The sequence below is a fragment of the Mobula birostris genome, chromosome 2 (assembly GCF_030028105.1).
Source record: "Mobula birostris isolate sMobBir1 chromosome 2, sMobBir1.hap1, whole genome shotgun sequence".
Classification (NCBI taxonomy): domain Eukaryota; kingdom Metazoa; phylum Chordata; class Chondrichthyes; order Myliobatiformes; family Myliobatidae; genus Mobula; species Mobula birostris.
In genome coordinates this window covers 242,093,743-242,117,549 of record NC_092371.1, presented here as the reverse complement: position 1 = coordinate 242,117,549, position 23,807 = coordinate 242,093,743, and the positions used below count along the sequence as shown (strand labels likewise).

The window sequence follows — 23,807 nt, the reverse complement described above, 5'->3', positions numbered from 1 at the left end:
CAGCACACAACAGCAAACATGATTGCACTGGCCACCACAGACTCGTAGAACTTCCCCAGCATCGTCTGGCAGGTGTTAAGGGATCTCAGTCTCCTCAGAAAACAGAGACGGCTCTGTCCCTTCTTGTAGACAGCCTCAGTGTTCTTTGACCAGTCCAGTTTATTGTCAGTTCGTATGCCCAGGTATTTGTAATCCTCCACCATGTCCACACCGACCCCCTGGATGGAAACATGGGTCACCAGTGCCTTAGCTCTCCTCAAGTCTACCACCAGCTCCTTAGTCTTTTTCACATTAAGCTGCAGATAATTCTGCTCACACCATGTGACAAAGTTTCCTACCGCAGCCCTGCACACAGCCTCATCTCCCTTACTGATGCATCCAGCTATGGCAGAGTCATGATACTGAAAAACTAATTCATGCCCTTATGTCAAATGGACTATGCACTTTTTTACTGGCTTTCCAAAGCAATCTATTGATAAACTTCCAACTCATTCCAAACACCACTGCTAGACTTTTAACCAAAACCGGGATGAAGGAACTTCTGTACTAGCTATAATGCATTGGGTTCCTCTATCTTTTAGAATTGATCTTAAATTTCTCTTACTTGTTTTTAAAGCTCTCTGTGATCTGGGACCAGAGTACCTTACAGAATTGTTCTCACTTTATAATCCTGCTCGAGCTCTCAGGTCTTTTCCCACTAGTCTCTTAAATTTAAACAATCCCCCTCAAAAGATAATGGTGAGGTCAGGTTTTTTTTAAACTAGGCTCCTAAACTGTAGAAATAAATATCAAAAACTATAAGGGATGCAGACTCAGTTGACACTTTTAAACACTACCTCAAAACCTATTCATTGAACCTTGATTTGAACCAACATCATTTTGTCTTTTATTTTCATGTTTTTTTTGTTTTTTTTTAATTTTCATGTTTGCATTTCATTCCATTATAAAGCACTTTGATCTACATCCTCTGTATGGAAAGTGCTCTATATGTAAGTTATTATTGTTATTAATAACTTTGATTTTGCAATCTATGTGTATCCACATTTTTACCTGGCACATAAATGAACTCAATTTCTCCACATCCATCCTGCATTTCTTTGTCTTTATTTCATTATTTTGGCATCGGTTTTGTGCTCTTGATTACTTGTACATAGAAGTTGAAGTTAGTTTCTTTGGATGTTTCCAGGACCATAAAACATGGGAGCAGAATTAAGCCATTTGGCCCATCAAGTTGCTCCACCATTTCATCATGGCTGTTCTACTTCACTCTCAACCCCATCCTCTGCCTTCTCCCCGTAACGTTTTATGGACACCTTAGTCTTATGGTATTTTGATCTAGTTATTGTCTCAAACAGCCATATCTCCATGCGACTTGAACACATTTCTGTTAAACGTTGATGCATAGTTTCTCAGACAAAAGGTTTATCTATTTATGTTTAGTTATTTTGAGAGTCCAGGGCCGAGGACTGGAGGCCCAGAGGCAGTCTGTCCTATGGGTGGAAAAGCCTGTCTGTGTGTGTGAATGGTGGGTGGGTGGGAAGGTGGGGAAGGGGCTTGTTTTGTTGTGTTGTTTCTTGTTGATGCTTATTTAGTTGTGCAGAACATTGTGGGCATGCGATGCTGGCGCTGGAATATGTGGCAATGCTTGCGGGCTGCCCCCAGCACATCCTTGGTTGTTAATGCAAATGACACATTTCACTGCATATTTTGATATGCACATCATAAATAAATTTGAATTTGAGAATATGTTTGAGTTTCTTCCAGTCTTCCAAAGTCCCAAATTGCTCAACATTTCCCGATAGGTGTCTTCTTAATTTTGATGTCAACTTTTGAAACTTATGTGTATTTTTTTTCCCAAAAGTCCTTTTCAGAGCAACTGGTCTGTCTACCAGTGTGTATGTAATTTTAGCATTGCTTTCCCATTCAAATCATGTCAAATCATAGTATTCACAGATTCTGGCCTCTTTTTTATACAAGTTACAGGTTTAATTTTAATTGTTATTCAACCATGCATATGAATAAAGCCAAAGAAAACAGCCCCTTGGGGGCCAAGGTGCAAAACACAGAACTAACATGCACAGCACACGGTAGCTCATGTCCCTGAGTGTCATGGCCTGTAGATTAATGGTGCATGGGATATTGACTTGGAGCCAGATTTCTGCAAGAACAAATGTGCAGCAAGAGGATTTGAGTACAAGAGCAGGGTGCTTCTACTGCAGTTGCACAAGGCCTTGGTGAGACCACACCTGGAGTATTGTGTGCAGTTTTGGTCCCCTAATCTGAGGAAAGACATTCTTGCCATAGAGGGAGTACAAAGAAGGTTCACCAGATTGTTTCCTGGGAAGGCAGGACTTTCATATGATGAAAGACTGGATCGGCTAGGCTTATACTCATTGGAATTTAGAAGATCGAGGGAGGATGTTATTGAAACGTATAAAATCCTAAAGGGATTGGACAGGCTAGATGCAGGAAGATTGTTCCTGATGTTGGGGAAGTTCAGAACGAGGGGTCACAGTTTGAGGATAAAGGGGAAGCCTTTTAGGACCGTGATTAGGAAAAACTTCTTCACACAGAGAGTGGTGAATCTGTGGAATTCTCTACCACAGGAAACAGCTGAGGCCAGTTCATTGGCTATATTTAAGAGGGAGTTAGATATAGCCCTTGTGGGTAAAGGGACCGGGGGTATGGAGAGAAGGCAGGTACAGGGCTCTGGGTTGGATGATCAGCCATGATCATACTGAATGGCGGTGCAGGCTCGAAGGGCCAAACGGCCTACTCCTGCACTGATTTTCTATGTTTCTATGTCTCTAATTAAAAACTAATCAATAAGTTCCTTAACCTTGGCCTCAGTACCTCCTTGTGCAATTGTATCCTCGATTTCCTCCTTTGCAGATTCCAGTCAGTTTGGATTGGCAACAACATCTCCAGCAGCACAGGTGCACCCCAGGGCTGTGTGCGTAGCCCACTACTCTACTCACTTTACGCTTATGGCAGTGAGGCTAAGCACAGCTCCAATGCCATATTTAAGTTTGCTGATGACTCCAATCAAATGTGACGAATCAGCAAATAGGAGGGAGATTGAAAATCTGGTTGAATGGTGAAACCTCTTACTCAATATCAGCAAGACCAAGGAGCTGATTATTGACTTTAGAAGGAGAAAGATAGAGGTCCATGAGCCAGTACTCACTGGGGGGTTAGAGGTGGAGAGGAGGTCGTCAACATCATCATCATCATCAAGCTGGTACACCTTGCCCAAGGGTGACAGAAGGGAGAAGCACCTACACTTCTTTTGGTAGAGACGTATCTCCACGCCGCCGCCCCAGACAGGGTCAGCAGCTATGAATTCCTCGATGTTACCATTTCAGAGAATCTGTCCTGGACCTAGCATGTAAGTGCAATTACGAAGGAAGTGTCTCTTCCTTGGAAGTTTGTAAAGATTCAACATGACATCTAAAGCTTTGACAAACATCCATAGATGTGTGATGGAGTGTATATTGATTGTTCGCTTTTCATCTCGTAGTCTTGATATTTATTTATTATTATTTATTTTGTATTTGAAGAGTTTGTTGACTCTTGCACATTGGTTGGTTGTCCATCCCGTGGGTGCAGTCTTTCACTGATTATATTATGGTTCGTGGATACTCAATCGTATGCCCGCAAGGAAATGAATCTCAGGGATGTAGGTACAGACGAGATGTCAGGGGTAAGTTTTTTACTCAGAGAGTGATGTGTGCGTGGAATGGGCTGCCGGCAATGGTGGTGGAGGCAGGTACGATAGGGTCTTTTAAGAGGATTTTGGATAGGTACCTGGAGCTTAGAAAAAATAGAGGGCTGTGGGTAAGCCTAGTAATTGAAGGGCTTGCATTATGCTGTAGGCTTTCTGTTTCTGTGATGTATATGGTGACATGTATATGGTGTTGGCATGTGGCCAAGTGGTTAAGGTATTGGACTAGCGACCTGAAGGTCGTGAGTTCGAGCCCCAGCCGAGGCAGCATGTGTTGTGTCCTTGAGCAAGGCACTTAACCACACATTGCTCTGCGACGACACTTGTGCCAAGCTGTGGTCGCTAATGCCCTTCCCTTGGACAACATTGGTGTCGTGGAGAGGGGAGACTTGCAGCATTGACAACTGCTGGTCTTCCATACAACCTTGCCCAGGCCTGTGCCCTGGAATGTGAAGACTAACGGATGCCTAAAAAAAAGAGCATCCTGATGTATGCATTTTGCTGTCTAGATGTTCCAGAATTGAGTGTAGAGCCAATGAGATGGCAAAACACGACATTTCAGGGGGAGATCCTTCAGCAGGACTATGGGTCAACTGTTATCTTTTCCACTGATGCTGCCTGGTCTGCTGAGCTCCTCCAGTGTTTTGTGTGTGTTGCCTGGATTTCCAGCATCTGCAGATTTTCTCTTGTTTGAGATGGCATTTGTAGTGGACCTGTTGCTCCTGTAGTCAAATTAGAGTGGATCCAAGTCACCACTCAGTCAGGAGCTGATATGTTTCAACACCAACCTCTCAAAACAATTCATCACTGTGTACACAAGTACCACTGGGCGTTGCGTTATGCATTGTACTCTGTGTAGCATGCTTATTATGGTAACCAGTCACATGAGTGAGGCCATGGTAAAAGTGAAGGGAATAAGTCTCGTATTTGTGCTTTGTTCATTGCAGTTTGTATTGGGACTGTCGGAGATCCTAACTTTTGTTGACCGCTCAATAACGCTTACCTTACACTTGAATACCTGTAAGTTTCATCACTTCAAGATTGTAGGTTTGCTAATTCCTCGACTTTTGGAGCAATCATTACAGGATTGAGGGCGCTTCATGCAAGTATAACCAAATCAATTGCGTTGCCGGCAGAGGGAGTAGGTTTGGTTTGGCTGCCAAACATTTACTGAAAATTGCGCGGCACTTTATAATAACATGATGTAAAAGAAAATTATTTTGTAGAAGCAGGGACTGGCGTTCCCCGTCGCTCGAGCAGCTCCAGGCTCACGCCGACCCACCGCTCGAATTCAAATTCCGCGCGCGACACACGCCGGCCGCCGAAGAGTCTGCGCATGCGTCTCAGTCCCGCCGCGGCTTCCGACGGCGAACGAACTCGCTTCAGTCCCGTCCGCTTGCAGCCGGCGCACGCGTAGTATAACCCGACAGCTACCAGGCCGGCGGCGCACGCGCACTGATTTCCCGAGCTCTCCCTCTCTTCCCCAGCTCGAGCCCTCGACGTCAGTTCCGTCAAGGCAGCGGCGGTCCCCGGATGTCTGCGGGCCGGATTAACCCCGGAAATGCCGGGTGAAGCCGGTGGGAGCGGAGCTCTGCAGCAACCGCCATCCGACCGGCCTCAGCAACCTACGACACTTGCAGCGGCGCCGAGCCCCAGCAGCAGGGGCAGGGCAGGGCGGCCGGCGCCCCGACCCAATCCCCCGCTGCAGGGATGTCGGCCGAGATCATCGATAACCCGCAAGCGCTGCATTTCGAGGAGATCGACTACAATGAGATCGATGTGGAGGAGGTAAGAAGTGGGAGAGAGCCGGGGGGACAGAGTGAGGGCCACAGGCAGCCAGCTTGCCCAGGAGGGCCTGCCAGGGTAGCCCATCCCAGCCCCCGGCCTGTCCTCCTTAGGAGGGTCTGGAAACGGGTTAAAGTCCAGTGGTGAACATTTTAATTAGATTGTAAACAGGTTACTGAAAGGTACAATCCCTCCTGATTCGTGTTGTGTTGCTTGGTTTGATCATCTCAATGCAATAAAAGATTTACGGAGTTTCATTACATTGCTGTTATGTTAAGCAGCACTTTTAAGGAATGTTTGTTTTCACCCCACCCCACTTGTACAAGTATCTTTAAAATTCGAATTGGGTTTTATTCTATTCTATTATTTTGACAACTTTTGATCACAAGGGAATATTTGAAACTTTGCGCGTGTTTTCAATACTATTGCCGTACGATTTCATAACTAATATTTTCCCAAGTTTATGCATCTGTGATGTGTTTTGTGTACGCTGTCTGGCAGTGGAAAGACCTGTCAAGAGGTGATGAGCTTTAGTTCTGAAGTTTGATGCTTTCTAACAGACTTGGAGATTTCAAAAAGTAGTTTGTGTAAACTGCCAGCTCAAATTACTGAAATGTTTACTTGTATTTGAGGAAGTAAACTGGAGTGTCGACAAAGCTTTGATATGCAAAGGTCTAAATTTTAGAAATAAAAATAAAGAGAACTGAGATTCTAGATTGTTTGATGGTATTTCCAGTACACGAGTTTGAAGAACAGAATAATTGTTACTCCAGATCTAATGGAGCTCAAAAAAATAAGATAACACAATAAAAAGCACAATGAAAGCACATAAGGCGACATGTTATAAGGAAGCATTGAGTATATTTAAGGCAAAGGTTGTTAGATTCTTGATTGGTCAGGGCATAAAGGGATACAGGGAGAAGACAGGAGATTGGGGCTGAGAGGGAAATGGATCAGCCAAGATGAAATGGAGGAATAGACTTGATGGGCCAAATGGCCTAATTCTACTCCTATATCTTATGGTCACAGCTGATATTGATTGTATGTCCACAGGTAACTGACAGGAACTGGTAGAGATGGAGGAGTAGGTTGGTCAGTGGAGATCAATCTTATTGCTTGGGGACTGCTGGCACAGATGTAGCTTCATACCTGATGGGAGTGGGTGGAATTCTTCATGATGTTCCTGATCCTTTCTCAGCTCCTTTCCTTGGTGGTGGGAAAGGGTACTATGAAGGGGTTGACATTTCATCAGAACAAATCTGTCAATAGATCATCATCCTGTGGCATTTATGCATTTTCCCTCTCATCAGGTGCCACCTGATTTGCTGACCATCTCCACTTAAATCCTTTCATTTCAGAATTTTAGCAGCTGCAATTCTTTCTGCCCCCCATTGCGTAAAAATTTGTTGTCCTTTTTAAAATGATATTGCATTAATTGTACCTAGCATGCATAAAAATGTCATTACACCATCAGGAATTCATGATGATTATGGTGCCCATAAATAACAGGTCAGTTAAAGTTTTATTTTAATTCCATGCATGGTAAAGTGAGCAAGAAGTTCATTTATGCACCAAAATTTTCATATTTATCTTACCTTTTGAATGTACGAGTATACCCTTGTCACTAACTGTTAACTCAGAAACATAAAATAAAAATGAGGTTAAGACTTTATCCTCATCGGCTGTCTAGATCAGGGGTTCCCAATGCGGGGTCCACAGACCCCTCAGTTAATGATAGGGGTCCATGGCATTGAAAAAAGTTTGGCAACCCTGTGCTGGTTGGATAGCAAATTTTCAGCTGTGTTCAAGTTCTTGTGGACAACCTATAGAAGGTTCAGAATGATTTCTTCTTAGTAAGCCTTGCCCTATTATTAACCTGGGGGGAAACTAAAAACAAAATTGAATGATTATCATTATTATCAATACATGCTATGTCATACCAGAAGTAGTTTGCCATTGCCTCTTCTGGGTGGTGTTTACAAGGAGAGTAACTCCAACCATTGTCAATACTCTTGAGATTGTCTGCCTGGTGTCACTGGTCACGTAACCAGGACTTGTGATATGCACCACCTGCTCCTATGGCTTCACATGAAAGGTGCTACACCTTGCCCAAGGGTGAACTGCAGGCTAGTGGAGGGAAGGAGCACCTTTCACATCTTGGGTAGAGACTTATCTGCACTTGATAAAGATTAAAGATGTTTCAGATAGTGGCTCAAGGTGCTTTAATCTCAAAACTACCAAGTCCAATCCATTAGTTACCTGATGGCACGTGGCCAAGTGGTTAAGGTATCGGTCTAGCGATCTGAAGGTCGTTAGTTGGAGGCAGTGTGTGTCTTTGAGCAAGGCACTTAACCACATACTGCTCTGCGACAACACCGGTGCCAAGCTGTATCGGCCCTAGTGCCCTTCCCTTGGACAATATTGGTGCTGTGGAGAGGGGAGACTTGCAGCATGGGCAACTGCTGGTTTTCCATACAACCTTGCCCAGGCCTGCGCCCTGGAAACCTTCTAAGACGCAAATCCATGAGACTAACGGATGCCTATAGTTACCTGAAATGGATTTCCAGCAGAGGTCTCTGTGCAGCAGTTATGGTCAGGTGCCCTGGACTGCCCCTAATTGAGGTTGAGGTCAAATCGTTCGGACAGAGATGGTGCTCAGTACTCGGTGTCAGAGAGCTGATCGGAGGCTGGAAGTTTTCGGACGACTCAGAGTCGGACTGTGGTCGGGCATGGCAGGGAGAGTTTTTCTTCCTTCTCCCGTCTGCGTGAGATGTGGGATATTTGAGAGACTGAACTCATGCGCAGCTACTGTGCTCATGGACTTCTTCATCAAGTTATTGTATTGTTGCACTTTTATAACTATATGTCATAATTATGTGGTTTTGTTAGTTTTTTCAGTCTTGGTCTGTGTTTTGTGATATCACACCGGAGGAAATATTGCATCATTTCTTAATGCATGCATGTCTTCATAATCTAATCCAGTATAAATCCCTGACTTTCAATCTAAACACACAAAGTAGGAACTCAGCAGGTCAGGCAGCAGCTGTGGAGAGGAATAAAGAGTCAAGGTCCTTCTTCAGGATTTGTTGATTAATTTAGTTTGGATTGGAGATTAAATTTGTTCTTTTTAGACAGGATACAATTTCTGAATAAATTTTAATAGTTTAATTTCACAAAACAAAGCCCAGTTAAAATATCAAGCCTTATTAACTTAAGTTTGAGGTAGGACATTTCTGCAGTGCTAATACAGGTTCCAGTTTTTAAAATATTACTGAATTTTGCAAAAGTTCATTCCGTGCAAAATGAATGCCAACAAAATATGTCTAGTAGTAAATTTAAGTTAAAAACCAGATATATTTGGCTTAGTGAATGTATACAGTAACAAGGAATTTTTAACAGGATTGTAACATGGTCTTACAACTGCTTGACAAATGCAGATTTTTTATACAATGTTCCCTCTGTGGCCTCATTATAGCATTTGTTTCAGTGAAAACTGAAAAGGGGAATTTTATCTTCAGTATTTGTTCTTGATACCATTTGATAGACAGATTATTACCAAAGTTGGATCTAATCAATTGCTCAGTTGACATCAGGGACATCAGTGCTCATTTGTGTTACCATTCAGGTTTGAGATATTTAGCCCTCTTGTGTGTTTCACACGTTGGGAGTCTTGTATTAGTGATATTCCAAGTACCATAGTGTTGCAATTACTATTACTTCCAGAGAATGCAGAAAAAATGCCATCTGAATGCCAGATCTCGGGAGACAGACAGAGGGAAGGGCAGGAGTCAAATACAAGAGAGTACTCCTGTGGTTGTCCCCCCCCGCTTAACGATAAGTACCTCTGTTTGGGTACTTTTGGGGGGTGGGGGACCTGCCTCAGGGAAGCAACAGTGGTCGCGCCTCTGGCACAGAGTCTGGCCCTGTGGCTCAGAAAGGTAGGGAAAGGAAGAGGATGGCAGCAGTGATAGGGGGCTCTATAGTTAGGGGGTCAGATAGGCCATTCTGTGGACGCAGGAGAGAAACATGGATGGTAGTTTCTGATCGCGTCCACGATATCTTGAAGTGGGAAGGTGAACAGCCAGAGGTCATGGTACATATTGGTACCAGTGACACAGGTAGGAAAAGGGAGGAGGTCCTGAAAGCAGACTACAGGGAGTTAGGAAGGAAGTTGAAAAGCGGGACCACAAGGATAGTAATCTCGGGATTACTGCTTGTGCCACGTGACAGTGAGTATAGGAATAGAATGAGGTGGAGGATAAATGCGTGGCTGAGGGATTGAAGCAGGGCGCAGGGATTCAGATTTCTGGATCATTGGGACTTCTTCTGGGGCAGGACTGACCTGTACAAACAGGACAGGTTGTACTTGAATCCCAAGGGGACCAATATCCTGGTGGGGAGGTTTGCTAAGGCTATTGGGGAGAGTTTAAACTAGAATTGCTGGGAGGTGGGAGGTGGGAACTGAACTGAACTGAAGAGACGAGGAAGGGGCGGTTAGCTCACAAATAGAGAAAGCTTGTAGGCAGTGTGATAGGGAGAGTAGGCAGGCGATAGAGAAGAGATACGCTCAGACTGATGGTTGGGGATTTGTGTGTTTTAATGCAGGAAGCATCATGAGCAAAGCGGATCAGCACTTGGAGCTATGATGTTGTGGCCGTTACAGACTTGGATGGCTCAGGGGTAGGAATGGTTACTTTGAGTGCCAGGCTTTAGATGTTTTAGAACGGACAGGGAGGGAGGCAAAAGAGTACTGTTGATCAGAGATAGTGTCATGGCTGCAGAAAAGGAGGAAGTCATGGAGGGATTGTCTACTGTCTGTATGGGTAGAAGTTAGAAACAGGAAGGGGTCAATAACTCTACTCAATCCCACGGTGTATTGGACTTCATCAACCGTGGGATTGAGTTCAAGAGCTGAGAGATAACATTATAGCTATATAGGACCCTGGTCAGACCCCACTTGGAGTACTGTGCTCAGTTCTGGTCACCTCACAGGAAGTATGTGGAAACCAAAGAAAGGGTGCAGAGGAGATTTACAAGGACGTTGCCTGGATTGGCGAGCATGCCCTATGAGAATAGGATGAGAGCTGACCTGATAGAGGTGTATAAGATGAGAGGCATTGATCGTGTGGATAGTCAGAGGCTTTTTCCCAGGGCTGAAATGGCTAACACAAGAGGACAGTTTTAAGGTGCTTGGAAGTAGGTACAGAGGAGATGTCGGGTAAATTTAAAACCAAAATCTCAGAGAGTGGTGAGTGCCTGAATGTGCTGCCGGTGATGGTGGTGGAGGCGGATACAATAGGGTCTTTTAAGAGACTCCTGGATAGGTACATGAAGTTTAGAAAAATAGAGGGCTATGGGTAACCCGAGGTAATTTCTAAAGTAAGGACATGTTTGGCACAGCTTTGTGGGCCGAAGGGCCTGAATTGTGCTGTAGGTTTTCTATCTTTCTATAAACAACCCTGACATTCATTTTCTTGCAGACCTACTCAATAAATCCATAATAGAATAACAACCGTAATAGACTCAATGAAAGACCATACCTACTTGATCTTTCAACCGGTGTGCAAAAGACAACAAACTGCAAATACAAAAACAAAGAAATAATATTGAGAACATGAGATGTCCTTGAAAGTGAGTCCATTAGTTGTGGAACACACACCAAAGTTGCTGGTGAATGCAGCAGGCCAGGCAGCATCTCTAGGAAGAGGTACAGTCGACGTTTCAGGCCGAGGCCCTTCGTCAGGACTGAGTTCCTGTTGTTTCCATTAGTTGTGGAATCAGTTTGGTGTTGGGTGGAGCAAAGTTATCCTCTTTAGTACAAGAGCTTGATGACTGAGGAGTAATAACTTTTCCTGATCCTGGTGGTGTGAGTCCTGAGGCTCTTGAACCTTCTTCCTGATGGCAGCAGCAAGAAAAGAGCATGACCTGTGTGGTGAGGGGCCTTTGAGGATGGACGCTGATTTCCTGCGACTGCATTTCTTGTAGGTAAGCTCAATGGTGGGGAAGGCTTTACCTCTGATGGGCTGGGCAGTATCCACTAATTTTTGTAGGATTTTGTGTGTTTCTATACCAGGCCATGATACAGCCAGTCTCAAGGTCCTAAGGATGTAGAGGCCCTGACATGTTTCTTTTGTAATTGTACTCACGTGCTGAGCCCAGGACACGTCCTCCGCAATAACACCACCAAGGAATTGCTAAAGTTGCTGACCCTCTCCACCTCTGATCCTGTGATGATGACTGGTTCATGAATCTCTAGTTTCCTCCCCGGAAGTCAATAATCAGCTTCTTGGTCTTGCTGACATTGAGTAGGAGGTTGTCGTTATGGCACCACTCAGCCAAACTTTCATTGTTAAAAGAACATAACAATAGTTTTAACCTATTGGCCTTGGAACATACTGGGGAAAAAAGAGGGGGTTATTGGCAATATTTACATTATGTGATTCTAATGATAGTACTCAGATGAATCTGGGTGTTCTCTAACAAGAGGCAAATATAGAATGTAGCTATGCAAAAGTAATAAGGAAGGCAATTAAGTGTTCGCATTTATGTCAAAAGGCACAAAAGTAGGAAGATTTGCTGCAAAAGTGAGGTCTTTGATCATGTATTTGCAGATAGTTTTGGAGTTATGAAAGAAGGGTTCACTAGATTGCTACAACAACACATTTTGCAGATGCTGGAAGTCCAGAGTAACACACACGATGCTGGAGGAAATCAGCAGACCAGGCAGCATGCAAAGCAAAACCCAATAGCATGAATGGCAGCAGTGCTTCACTACCAGATGAACTCAACGCCTTCTATGCACGCTTTGAAAGGGAGAACACAACTACAGCTGTGGAGATCCCTGCTGCACCTGATGACTGATTTCAGTGTCAGAGGTCGATATTAGGCTGTCTTTAAGGAGAGTGAACCCTTGCAAGGCGGAAGGTTGTGATGGAGTACCTGGTAAGGCTCTGAAAACCTGAGCCAACCAACTAGTGGGAGTATTCAAGGACATTTTCAGCCTCTCACTGCAACGGGCGAAAGTTCCCACTTGCTTCAAAAAGGCAACAATCATACCAGTGCCTAAGAATAATAATGTGGGCTGCCTCAATGACTATCACCCAGTAGCACTCACATCGGCAGTGATGAAATGCTTTGTGAGGTTGGTCATGAATAGATCGAACTCCTGCCTCAGCAAGGAGCTGGACCCATTGCAATTTGCCTATCGCCACAATAGGTCAATGGCAGACTCAATCTCAGTGACCCTCCACCTGGCTTTAGACCACCTGGACAACACAACCACCTATGTCAGGATGCTGTTCATCGCCTATAGCTCAGCATTTAATACCATCATTCCCACAATCCTGATTGAGAAGTTGCAGAACCTGGGCCTCTGTACCTCCCTCTGCAATTGGATCCTTGACTTCATAATCGGAAGACCACAGTCTGTGCGGATTGGTGATAACATCTCCTCCTCACTGACGATCAACACTGGTGCAACTCGGGGGTTTGTGCTTAGCCCACTGCTCTACTCTCTCTATACACATGACTGTGTGGCTAGGCATAGCTGAAATACCATCTATAAATTTGCTGACGATACAAACATTGTTGGTAGAATTTCAGGTGGTGACGAGAGGGCGTACAGGAGTGAGATATGCCAAATAGTGGAATGGTGCCACAGCAACAACCTGGCACTCAATGTCAGTAAGACAAAAGAGCTGATTGTGGACTTCAGGAAGGGTAAGACAAAGAAACACATACCAATCTTCATAGAGAGATCAGAAGTAGAGAGAATGAGCAGCTTCAAGTTCCTGTGTGTCAAGATCTCTGAGAATCTAACCTGGTCCCAGCATATTGATGTAGTTATAAAGAAGGCACGACAGTGGCTATACATTATTAGGAGTTTGAAGAGATTTGGCAAGTCAACAAATATGCTCAAAATCTTCTATAGATGTACCGTGGAGAGCATCCTGACAGGATGCATCACTGTCTGATATGGAGGGGCTACTGCACAGGACCGAAAGAAGCTGCAGAGGGTTGTAAATCTAGTCAGCTCCATCTTGGGCACTAGCCTACAAAGTACCCAGGACATATTTAGGGAGTGGTGTCTCAGACAGGCAGTGTCCGTTGTTAAGGACCTCGAGCACCCAGGGCATGCCCTTTTCTCACTGTTACCATCAGGTAGGAGGTACAGAAGCCTGAAGGCACACACTCAGCGATTCAGGAACAGTTTCTTCCCCTCTGTCATCCAATTCCTAAATGGACGTTGAATCTTTGGACACTACCTCACTTTTTTTACTGTATTTCTGTTTTTACATGTTTTTTTAATCTATTCAATATACTTAATTGATTTCCTTGTTTATTTTTTTTCTCTGTTAGATTATGTATTGCATTGAACTGCTGCTGCTAAGTTTACAAATTTCACGTCACATGCCGGTGATAATAAACCTGATTTTGATCTATGAAAATGAAGAGTCAGCTATTCAGGCCAAGACCCTTCTTCAGGACTGGAAAGGGAGGGAGAAGACACCAGAATAAGAAGGCGGGAGGTGGGGGGGGTGAAAAAGGAGGCTAGCTGGAAGATGATAGGTGAAGCCAGGTGGGTGGGAAAGGTCAAGGCTTGGAAAGGAAGGAATCTGATATGAGAGGAGAGATGACCATAGGAGAAAGGGAAAGAGAACGAGGACCAGGGGAGGTGATAGGCAGGTAGGAAAAGGCAAGAGACCAGAGTGAGGAATAGAAGAGGGGGAGGGGGAAGGAAAATTTCTTTACCAGAAGAAGGAATTGATATTCATGCCACCAGGCTGAAAACTACCCACATGGAATACTCTTCCATCCTGAGGGTAGCTTCATCATGCACAAGAGGAGACCATGGATCGACTTGTTGGAATGGGAATCAGAATTAAAATGTTGGGCAACTGAAGTTCCGCTTTTGGCAGATGGAGCAGAGGTGCTCAATGAAGCAGTCCATTAATTTACGATGGGTCTCACTAGTGTATAAGAGGCTGCATCAGGAGCACCAGATACAATAGACAGTTCCAGCAGATTTGTGGGTGAAGTGTTGCCTCACCTGGAAGGACTGTTTGGGGCCCTAAATGGATGTGAGGGAGGAGATGATTGGGCAGGGTAGCACTTTAATATTTAAATTACTTCCCAAGGTGCAAGCCTGAGGAAAAATGAAAAAGAATCACTGAAAAATCTCACTCATTGTACTACCCTGTCACTGCACAACGTCCATTAGATCAGCTTCCCAACCTTTATTTTTAAAATGCCATGAACCCTTACCGATAACAGAGGGGTCTGTGGGCCACAGGTTGAGAACCCCAAGTTAAATGGTCTGTTGATAATTGAGTTTGTTCATATGTTCACATTTATTTTAGTTTGATTATTGACATTTGGGCATGTGACCATTCTGCTAAATATGAATTGGTCATGGCTGTTTGCACTGTTGCTTTGTAAATTGTTGGTTGCTATTGTGTTGTCTTATGGTATTGTACTCTGTTTTGTACTTGGCACTGAAGCACAATCAGTGGTATGTTTCAAATACTGCGTTTCTTGCTTAATATTGTGATTAGGAGAGAATTCTTCTTTGGGGTCATAAATCTTTGCAGTTCTCTAACTTGAAAGCTGTGAATGCTGTGTCATGCATATTCAAGGTTGTGGCAGATTATTAGTTTACCCAGGATTAGAGAATTATAGGGATTAGACAGGAAAATGAATTTGAGTCCAAGAAAAGATCAGTCGAGATCTTTTGAGTAAAGGAGTCAACCTGTGGAGGCATATGGCCTGCTCATATCCTGCGCTCTTTTTCTACCCAACTGCATGGAATTAAAACTGTTATTCAAACCACATTATCAGGATAAAATTACGTATTAAAATTTTCAGATTATTTTAGGTACAAAAAGAAATTATACACAAGAATTAACTTTATCATTACAGGTCTTCACTAATTATCTTCACTAATCCGGCACCATTGGGACCTGAGGAGTGCCGGTTTAGTGAAAATCTTGAATTATAGAAGGATCACATTATCACATCACATAATCAGTGCCGGATTATCGGAGGAACCGGATTACAGGTCGTCGGATTAGTGAAGGTCGACCTGTACCTGATTTCAACATCATCTTGCTATTACATATTGTCAATGACAAATATTCCTAGTGTTAAGTTCTTTCATGATTTTATTCAAATTATATTGTAGATTTATAAAAATTAATGTTTAAGTATTCAATACATTTTGATTAAATGCTTACAAACAATCCAATAACAGAACAACTTTACATGCCACGTAGGATAGCACTTGGGATTCGTATGTATTTTTGTCAGTCCAAAAGGTGAAAAGATGTGTGGTAGAATGAAGGAGAAGCAAAGTGACTTGTATAGATAAGTTAAGACATTTTAATGATGGAGCAATTTCCACATCTTTCAAATTAATATTAGGTTGCAAAACTCAGGCTGAGTTTGGGATTAGTTTTAGAAAGTACAATGTATATTGGACTAATTTCAATTAGAAAGGATCTTAATAAAATCTAAAGATACATTAATTTCTGTTGACTATTTCTGGTTAATCTCATTTGGACAATCTGTTGCCGTATTGATATTCTACTGATAAAATTGCACAATTAGAATTTGAAGGGAGGCTTTTTATTCGTATTACTGACTACTGATTGTACATGTAGCATTTATATTTCAGTGCCTATAAAAAGTATTCACCTGCTTGTAAGTTCTCATGTTTAAGTTTTATAAAATTGAATCACAGTGGATTTTATTCGTCTTTTTTGACACTGATCAACAGAAGACTCTTTCGTGTCAGTGAAAACAAGTTTCTACAAATTGAGCTAAGTTTATTAGTTCTTAAACACAAAATAATTGATTGCATAATTACTCACCCCCTTCAAGTCACTGTTTAGCAGATGCCCCTTTGTCAGCAATTGTAGCCTTGAGTCTGTGTGGATAGGTCTCTATCAGCTTTGCACACTTGGACACTGCAATTTTTCCCCCATTCTTCTTCACAAAACTGTTCAAGCTCTGTCAGATTGCAGGGGTTCATGAGTGAACAGCCCTTTTCAAGTTCAGCCACAAATTCTCAATTGGATTGTGGTCTGGATTCTGACTTGGCCATTCTAGAGCATTAACTTTGTTGTTTCTAAGCCATTCCTCTGTAGCTTTGGATTTATGCTTGGGGTCATTGTCTTGCTGGAAAACAAATCTTCATCCAAGTCACAATTCTCTTGTAGATTACATCAGGTCTTCCTCCAGGATTTCCCTGTATTTTTACTGCATTCATTTTACCCTCTACCTTCGCAAGCCTTCCAGAACCTGCTGCGGTGAAGCATTCCCACAGCATGATGCAACCACCACCGTGCTTCAGCCCACTACCATGCCTCATGGTAGGGATAGTGTGTTTTTGATGATGTGCAGTGTTTGACTTATGCCAACATAGTGTTTTAGTCTGATGGCCAAAAAGCTCAATTTTAGTGTCTTCAGACCATAGAACCTTCTTCCAGCTGACTTGAGTCCCCCCAGAGATGTGCCTTCTGGCAAACTGTAGCTGAGATTTCATGCAAGTCTTTTTCCCCCACTGATGGCTTTCTCTTTGCCATTCTGCCATAAAGCTCAACTGGTGAGGCACCTATGCTACATTTGTGTGTACAGTCTCACCTATCTCAGGTAAAGCTTGCAACTCTTCCATAGGTGTCATTAGGTTTCCTGGTAACCTCTCTCACTTGTCCCTTTCTTGCATGGTCACTCAGTTTTTGAGGATGGCCTGCTCTAGGCAGATTTACAGCTGTGCCATATTCTTTACATCTCTTGATGATTAAAAACTGTACCAAAGGAACATCCAGTGACTTGGAAATTTTCTTGCCTTCATCTCCTGACTTGAGCTTTTCAATAACCTTTTTGTGGAGTTGCTTGGAGTGTTCTTTTGTCTTTATAGTGTAGTTTTTACCAGGGCACTGGCTCACCTTCCAGATGCAGGAGTATTTTTACTACAATCAATTGAAACACCTTGACTGCACACGGGTGATCTGCATTTGAATAACTATGTGACTTCTGAACCAATTGTGATCAGTTGGTGTGTTGGATTAAGGGGGGGGGGGGTGAATACTGATGCAGTCAATTATTTTGTGTTTTATATTTGTAATTAATTTACATCATTTTGTAAAGATCTGTTTTCAATTTGACACGAAAGAGTCTTTTTCTGTTGATCAGTGTCAAAAAAAAAAGAAATTAAATCCACTGTGATTCAATGTTGTAAAACAATTAAAGATTAAAACTTCCAAGGTGGGGGATGAATACTTTTTATCGGCACTGTATGTGTGTTTGTGTATATGTATTTTTTTTACATTTATGGCTGTGTTGGTAACCAATTTATTGTCAGATAATGCCTGTTCCCCAACCATTGGCACGGCCCTTGTTAATCCGGGCAACATCTGTGCCGGCATGAATCTTCTTGTTCTTGTCACAGTCATCTGAAGGTTTTGGTGGGGCACATGTTGCATAATCTTGAGGGGGTTCAGCTCACGACACCTACCGGGCTGCCACCACTGGGACCTTAAACCCAGGCCTCTGCGCCATAGATCCCGGATGGTTCCTGGTGTTGGCCTCCAAAACTATATAATTTGTGTGTTTGTAAAACTTTAACTTCTCAAAATTGATTAAATTTATCACTTTACCTTAAACCAAAGCAATTATCAATCAGTGCTTTGGACAACTGTCTGCTTTAAGCAAGTTTTGTAAAATTATCTTATACACTTGTAATCCTTAAACCTCTTGGCTGTGATGTGTATTTGGAGTTTTGTTTCCAATGCACATTAAACTAAAAGTTCGTTAGAACTGTTTTGAGTGTAATGACACTTGTGTTGGTATTTGTCCAAATATGTATTTTTCCCAGCTTCACTTCTGAGCAACTTTGTTGTTATTAATACATTTTGCATAAGATTTTAGAATATAGTTTATTTTTGTTTTCTCTGATTTTTTTAACTCAGATTAGCTGAAATTTGTCAGGTCTCAAACATACAGATCTCCAGATTTGGAGATACGTGACCATGTTCTCTGCTGGAGTCTTATGTCCTGGCAATAACCCAAGGGTTTATTCCTTTTTCTTTTGGTCTTTTGTACACCTCCTTGTGGTTAGTTTTAGTACAATATTTGGAGATACTCTTGATTAGAAAAACACCACAGTGAAGGAAATAAAATCACTTTTTAAATGCATAACCATATGTGTCCATTTTAATGGTCCATGTACACTGTCTTAATGCTTTGGAATTTACCAAGCTTTTAAAAGCTGGCTTTCCTGGATTAAAAGACAGCAAAATTAAATTAGGAGCCTCTGCTTGAAAATTATTAGTACTAGTAACATGCAGACCAGTATTTAACTTTTGAAGAGAAGCGATCATGCCTCTGCTTTGCAGCACTCCCAATAATTTGAAAGTGAATTAAAATACTGTAGATCCTGAAAATCTGAAATAAAACAGCATGTTGTGTTGGTACTTGTTTTTTATGCAAGTAGATTGCAGCTTTTTTCTCACTATAATCTTCTGTGTGATTCTTCATATCTTTTGCACATCTTCCTCAACAAACCATTAATTTGCACTGATTTCTGGTCTTTGGTCTTGTGAATTGGTTTTACGGATTTGTCAATCAATGAAACTGTGAATGTTTTAGGACAACTTTCAATAAGGTGCAAAGATGTGAGATAATTGGAAGGAGCTAAGTTCAAAGTAAATTTATTACCAAAGTGCATATATGGTAGCATAGTGGTTAGCACAATGCCTTGCAGTACCAGCGACCTGGGTTCAATTCCCACCACTGCCTGTAAGGAGTTTGTACGTTCACCCCGTGACCTCATGGGTTTCCTTCCGGTGCTACGGTTTCCTCCCACAGACCAAAGACGTACCAGTTGGCAGGTTAATCGGTCATTGTAAATTGTCCCGTGATCAGGCTAGGATTAAATCAGGGCTTGATGTGCAGCGTGGCTCAGATGGCTGGAAGAGCCTATTCCATGCTGTAGTTTCTTGTGGCCATTCACTGTAGAACAGAAGAATACAACAGAATCAATGGGAAAACTGCACATAAGCGAAGACTGACAAGCAGCCAATGTGCAGAAGCAGATAAACTGCAAAAACAAAATGAATTTAAAAAACTGAGAACACCGGGTGCAGAGTCCTTGAAAGTGAGTCCATAGATTGTTGAGGGTTGAGGCTGGTTCAGGAGCCTGCTGGTTGAAGGGAGATAACTGTTCCTGAACCTGATGGTGTGGGATCTAAGGCAGCAGTCCCCAACCACTGGGCCGCGGACCGCTACCGGGCCGTGAGGAAACGATATGAGTCAGCTGCACCTTTCCTCATTCCCTGTCACGCCCACTGTTGAACTTGAACATAGGGTTGCCAACTGTCCCGTATTTGCCGGGACATCCCGTATATTGGGCTAAGTTGGTTTGTCCCGTATTTCCCCCGCTAAGGTAGAGCGTTCCTATGAAAGTTCGTGCCGAAATGGCATAAAGTGAAGAAGCAATTACCATTAATTTATATGGGAAAAATTTTTGAGCGTTCCCAGACCCAAAAAATAACCTAACAAATCCTGCCAAATAACACATAAAACCGAAAATAAATAACGCTAACATATAGTAAAAGCAGGAATTATATGATAAATACACAGCCTATATAAAGTCGAAATGATGTATGTATAGTCGGGAAGATGAAGGCAAAACCGATTTGTGGGGGGAAAAATCGGCGCGTACGCACATGCGCACGTCACGCATGCGCACACAGGTGCCTGCGCAAGGCTTCATGGTCATGGTAATCTTTCTTGGGGTAAAGTGTCCCAGAATTTGACTGATACTTTTGTCCCTTATTTGGGAGTAAGAAAGTTGGCAACCCTAACTGTAAAAGACATGTTGAGGTGAGTTTAACCCTACCTAAACACCCACCCTCCCCCGGTCGGCCGGTCCGCAAGAATATTATCAATATTAAACCGGTCCGCGGTGCAAAAACCCTGATCTAAGGTACCTCCTTCCTGATGACAGCCACGAGAAGAGTGCATGGCCTGGATGATTGGGTGTGGGGGGGGGGGGGGCTGCTGAGGTGTCTTTGCTCCCTAATTGTTCTTGCGGTGATTAATGTTGTCTTCTTGAAACACTACAATCTCATGGTCATAGTGTTGGAGAGCTGAGCTGCACAGTACAACATGGGCCCTTCTACCCACCACATCCAATGCCCATCCACGAAAAAATCCCAATTGCCTGCATAAGAACCATATCCTTCTATGCCTTGCCTATTTGTGTCTGTATAAATGCTTCTGACTGTATCTGATTCCACCCATAACAGCGATGGGCAGTGAGTTCCAGGAATTTGATTGAGCACCGATGGAGGATTAGTGCTATATCTCTGAGTGACTTAACCTTCAGCTTCCAGTTCCTGATGTTTCCATGCACTTGCCACTCTGTTTCAAAAGCCATCTGTTTCGCTGACATATAATTTGTATCCTATGTACTGTCTATACCCACGAGCCTGTGATATGGCAGCTAAAGAGTTTTTCATTGTACCTGTATCTCACTGCAAGACCATAAGACGTAGGAGCAGAATGGGCCATTTAGCCCATCGAGTATGCCTTGCCATTCTATCATGGCTGATTTATTTTCCCACTGACCCCCATTCTCCTGTCTTCTCCCTGCAACCTTTGAAGCCCTTGTAATCAAGAACCTATCATAAGTATTCCATTACATTCCTGATTGTGTGTACAAAGGAGAGCCTTTGTGTAATCAGGTGAGTTACTGTTGCAGAATATTTGGCCCCTAACTTTCTCTTCGAGTTTCTGATCAGTTCTAGTAATATCACCTTCATCATGAACCCGTACCACCCGGGTCATTCTCTCTTCTCACTGCTGCTATTAGGAAGAAGGTACAGGAGCCTCAGGACTGACATCACCAGGTTCAGGAACAGTTATTACCCCTCAGCCATCGGGCTTTTGAACCAAAGGGGATAACTGAACTGTTCCCACAACCTATGAACCCAATTTCAAGGACTCCACAACCCATGTTATTGATATTTGTTCTAGTGTTTACTTTTTAGTACTTTAGTATTATTATTAGTTTTTCTCTTTTTTTGTACGAGGGGTGATTGATAAGTTCGTGGCCTAAGGTAGAAGGAGTCAATTTTAGAAAACCTAGCACATTTATTTTTCAAAATAGTCCCCGCCTGCATTTGCACACTTAGTCCAGCGGTCGTGGGGCAAATGGATCTTGGACCTCCAGAAATGTCCACAGATGGGTGATTGATAAGTTTGTGGCCTAAGGTAGAAGGAGATGAGTTATACAGCTGTTGTTACATGCACATGCAGTTCAACTCTGAGTGCTTATGCAGAAAGTTCGAAGTTAATAACGCATCTCCTTCTACCTTAGGCCATGAACTTATCAATCACCCCTGATGAGTTATTAACTTCAAACTTTTTGCATAATCACTCAAAGAGTTGACCTGCACATGTATGTAACAACAGACATATGACTCATCTCATTTTACCTTAAGGCCACGAACTTACCAATCGCCCCTACTGTGGACACTTTCTGAAGGTCCAAGATCCGTATGCTCCACGACCACTGGACGAAGTGTGTAAATGTAGGAGGAGACTGTGTTGAAAAATAAATATGCTAGGTTTTCTAAAATCGACTCCTTCCACCTTAGGCCACGAACTTATCAATTACGCCTCGTATTTGCATAGTTTGTTGCCTTCTGCACATTGATTGTTTGTCATGTTGGGTATGCAGTCTTTCGTTGATTCTTTTGTATTTCGTGGATTTACTATGTATGCCAACAAGAAAGTGAATCTCAGGGTAACATGTATGTACTTTGATAATATATTTACTTTGAACTTAGTCAGACTAAGTGTTGGTACAGCGGTTACAGTCAAGAGTAAGTGGTTACAATTACAATAGTCAGTGCCCAGCATTTATTTAGCAGGGTTGTTACTTGGCACATTGTTATACCCATGTATGTCGTCATGTGAGCTGAAGTGAAACCAATGGAATATTGCTGTATTTTTTCAGAAATAAGGTTTTGGTTTTCTACCATTTATACATGGAAAGGATTTTTTTCTTTCCCTTTGCTACAATAATGTTAAAACAATTTCAATCAGTATTTTATCTTCCAGGTATAAAGAATATTTTTGAGAGATGTTTTAGGAGCTTGTGCACTCACTTTATTAGGTACATATGTATAATCTGCTCTTTAATGCAAATATCTAATTAACCAATCATGTGACAGCAACTTAATATATAAAAAGCATGCCACATGGTCAAGAGGTTCAGTTGTTGACTTTTAAGAGGTTTAGTTGTTGTTTTATCCAAGCATCAGAACGGGGGAGAAATGTGATCTAAGTGACTTTGATTGTGGAGTGATTGTTGGTGTCTTACCGGCTGGTTTGAGTATCTCAGAAACTGATCCCCTGGGTTTTTCGTGCAAAACAGTCTCTAGACTAGAGTTTCCCAACCTGGGGTCTACAAACCCCTTGGTTAATGGTAGGGGTCCATGACATAATAGAGCTTGGGATCACCTGCTCTAGAGTTTACAGACGATGGTGTGAGAAACAGAAAAACATCCAATGAGTGGCAGTTCTGTGGGCGAAAATACCTTGTAAGTGAGAGGGCAGAAGAGAATGACCAAACTGCTTCAAGCTGACAGGAAGGTGACAGTAACTCAAATAACCATGCATTACAACAGTGGTGTGCAGAAGAACATCTCTGAACACACAGCGTGTTGAACTTCGAAGTGGATGGACCATAACAGCAGAAGGAAATGAGTGTACATCTCTGTGGCCAGTTTAGTAGGTACAGGAAGTGCGTAATAAAGTGGCTGTGGAGGGTATCTTGTGCTTGTATTTCATTTATGTCTGAACAAAGGCACTAACCTATCAAAAGTTGGTTTACTCACGTGTGTGTAAGCCAGTAGACAAATATATTTCATACAAATACAACAGTCAGAAGATCAATTTCAAAACAAATAATTCAAAGAACTATAGTGAACAGCTATCACAAAAGGTGCATAACTGACTGCCTGCATAATTCTTGTCCATTATAGGGAAGTTGTGTTTTCAGAGCTTCCGTTTTTTAGTAACCTGCAAGCCACGATCCTTTAGTCAGGTGAATGGTGTTAACTACTTTGATCAGTTAATCTGGACAGCTGCTTATTTGGAATACCTCTTAACAAAAACTAATGAAGAAAATAGCCAGGATTCTTTTCACTTATTTGAAACACCATGCCACTTAATTAGGATATGAGACTGTTGCTGAACAGTTTCAACCACCATCAGTCACATCTACTTG

General features: G+C 42.6%; 1 protein-coding gene across 4 annotated transcripts in view; it reads left to right on the top strand.

The window, feature by feature from the left end:
* Positions 1 to 5,220: 5,220 nt before the first annotated feature.
* map3k7 (mitogen-activated protein kinase kinase kinase 7) overlaps positions 5,221 to 23,807 on the top strand; it is a 163,051-nt gene continuing 144,464 nt past the window's right edge. For 2 of the 4 annotated variants that reach the window (XM_072251658.1, XM_072251657.1), the window contains exon 1: positions 5,221 to 5,512. In XM_072251658.1, coding sequence (XP_072107759.1) covers positions 5,435 to 5,512 — 78 coding nt within the window. In that variant the 5' untranslated portion in view covers positions 5,221 to 5,434. The remainder of the gene's footprint in view (positions 5,513 to 23,807) is intronic. The other 2 variants (XM_072251660.1, XM_072251659.1) reach the window with 1 other exon arrangement.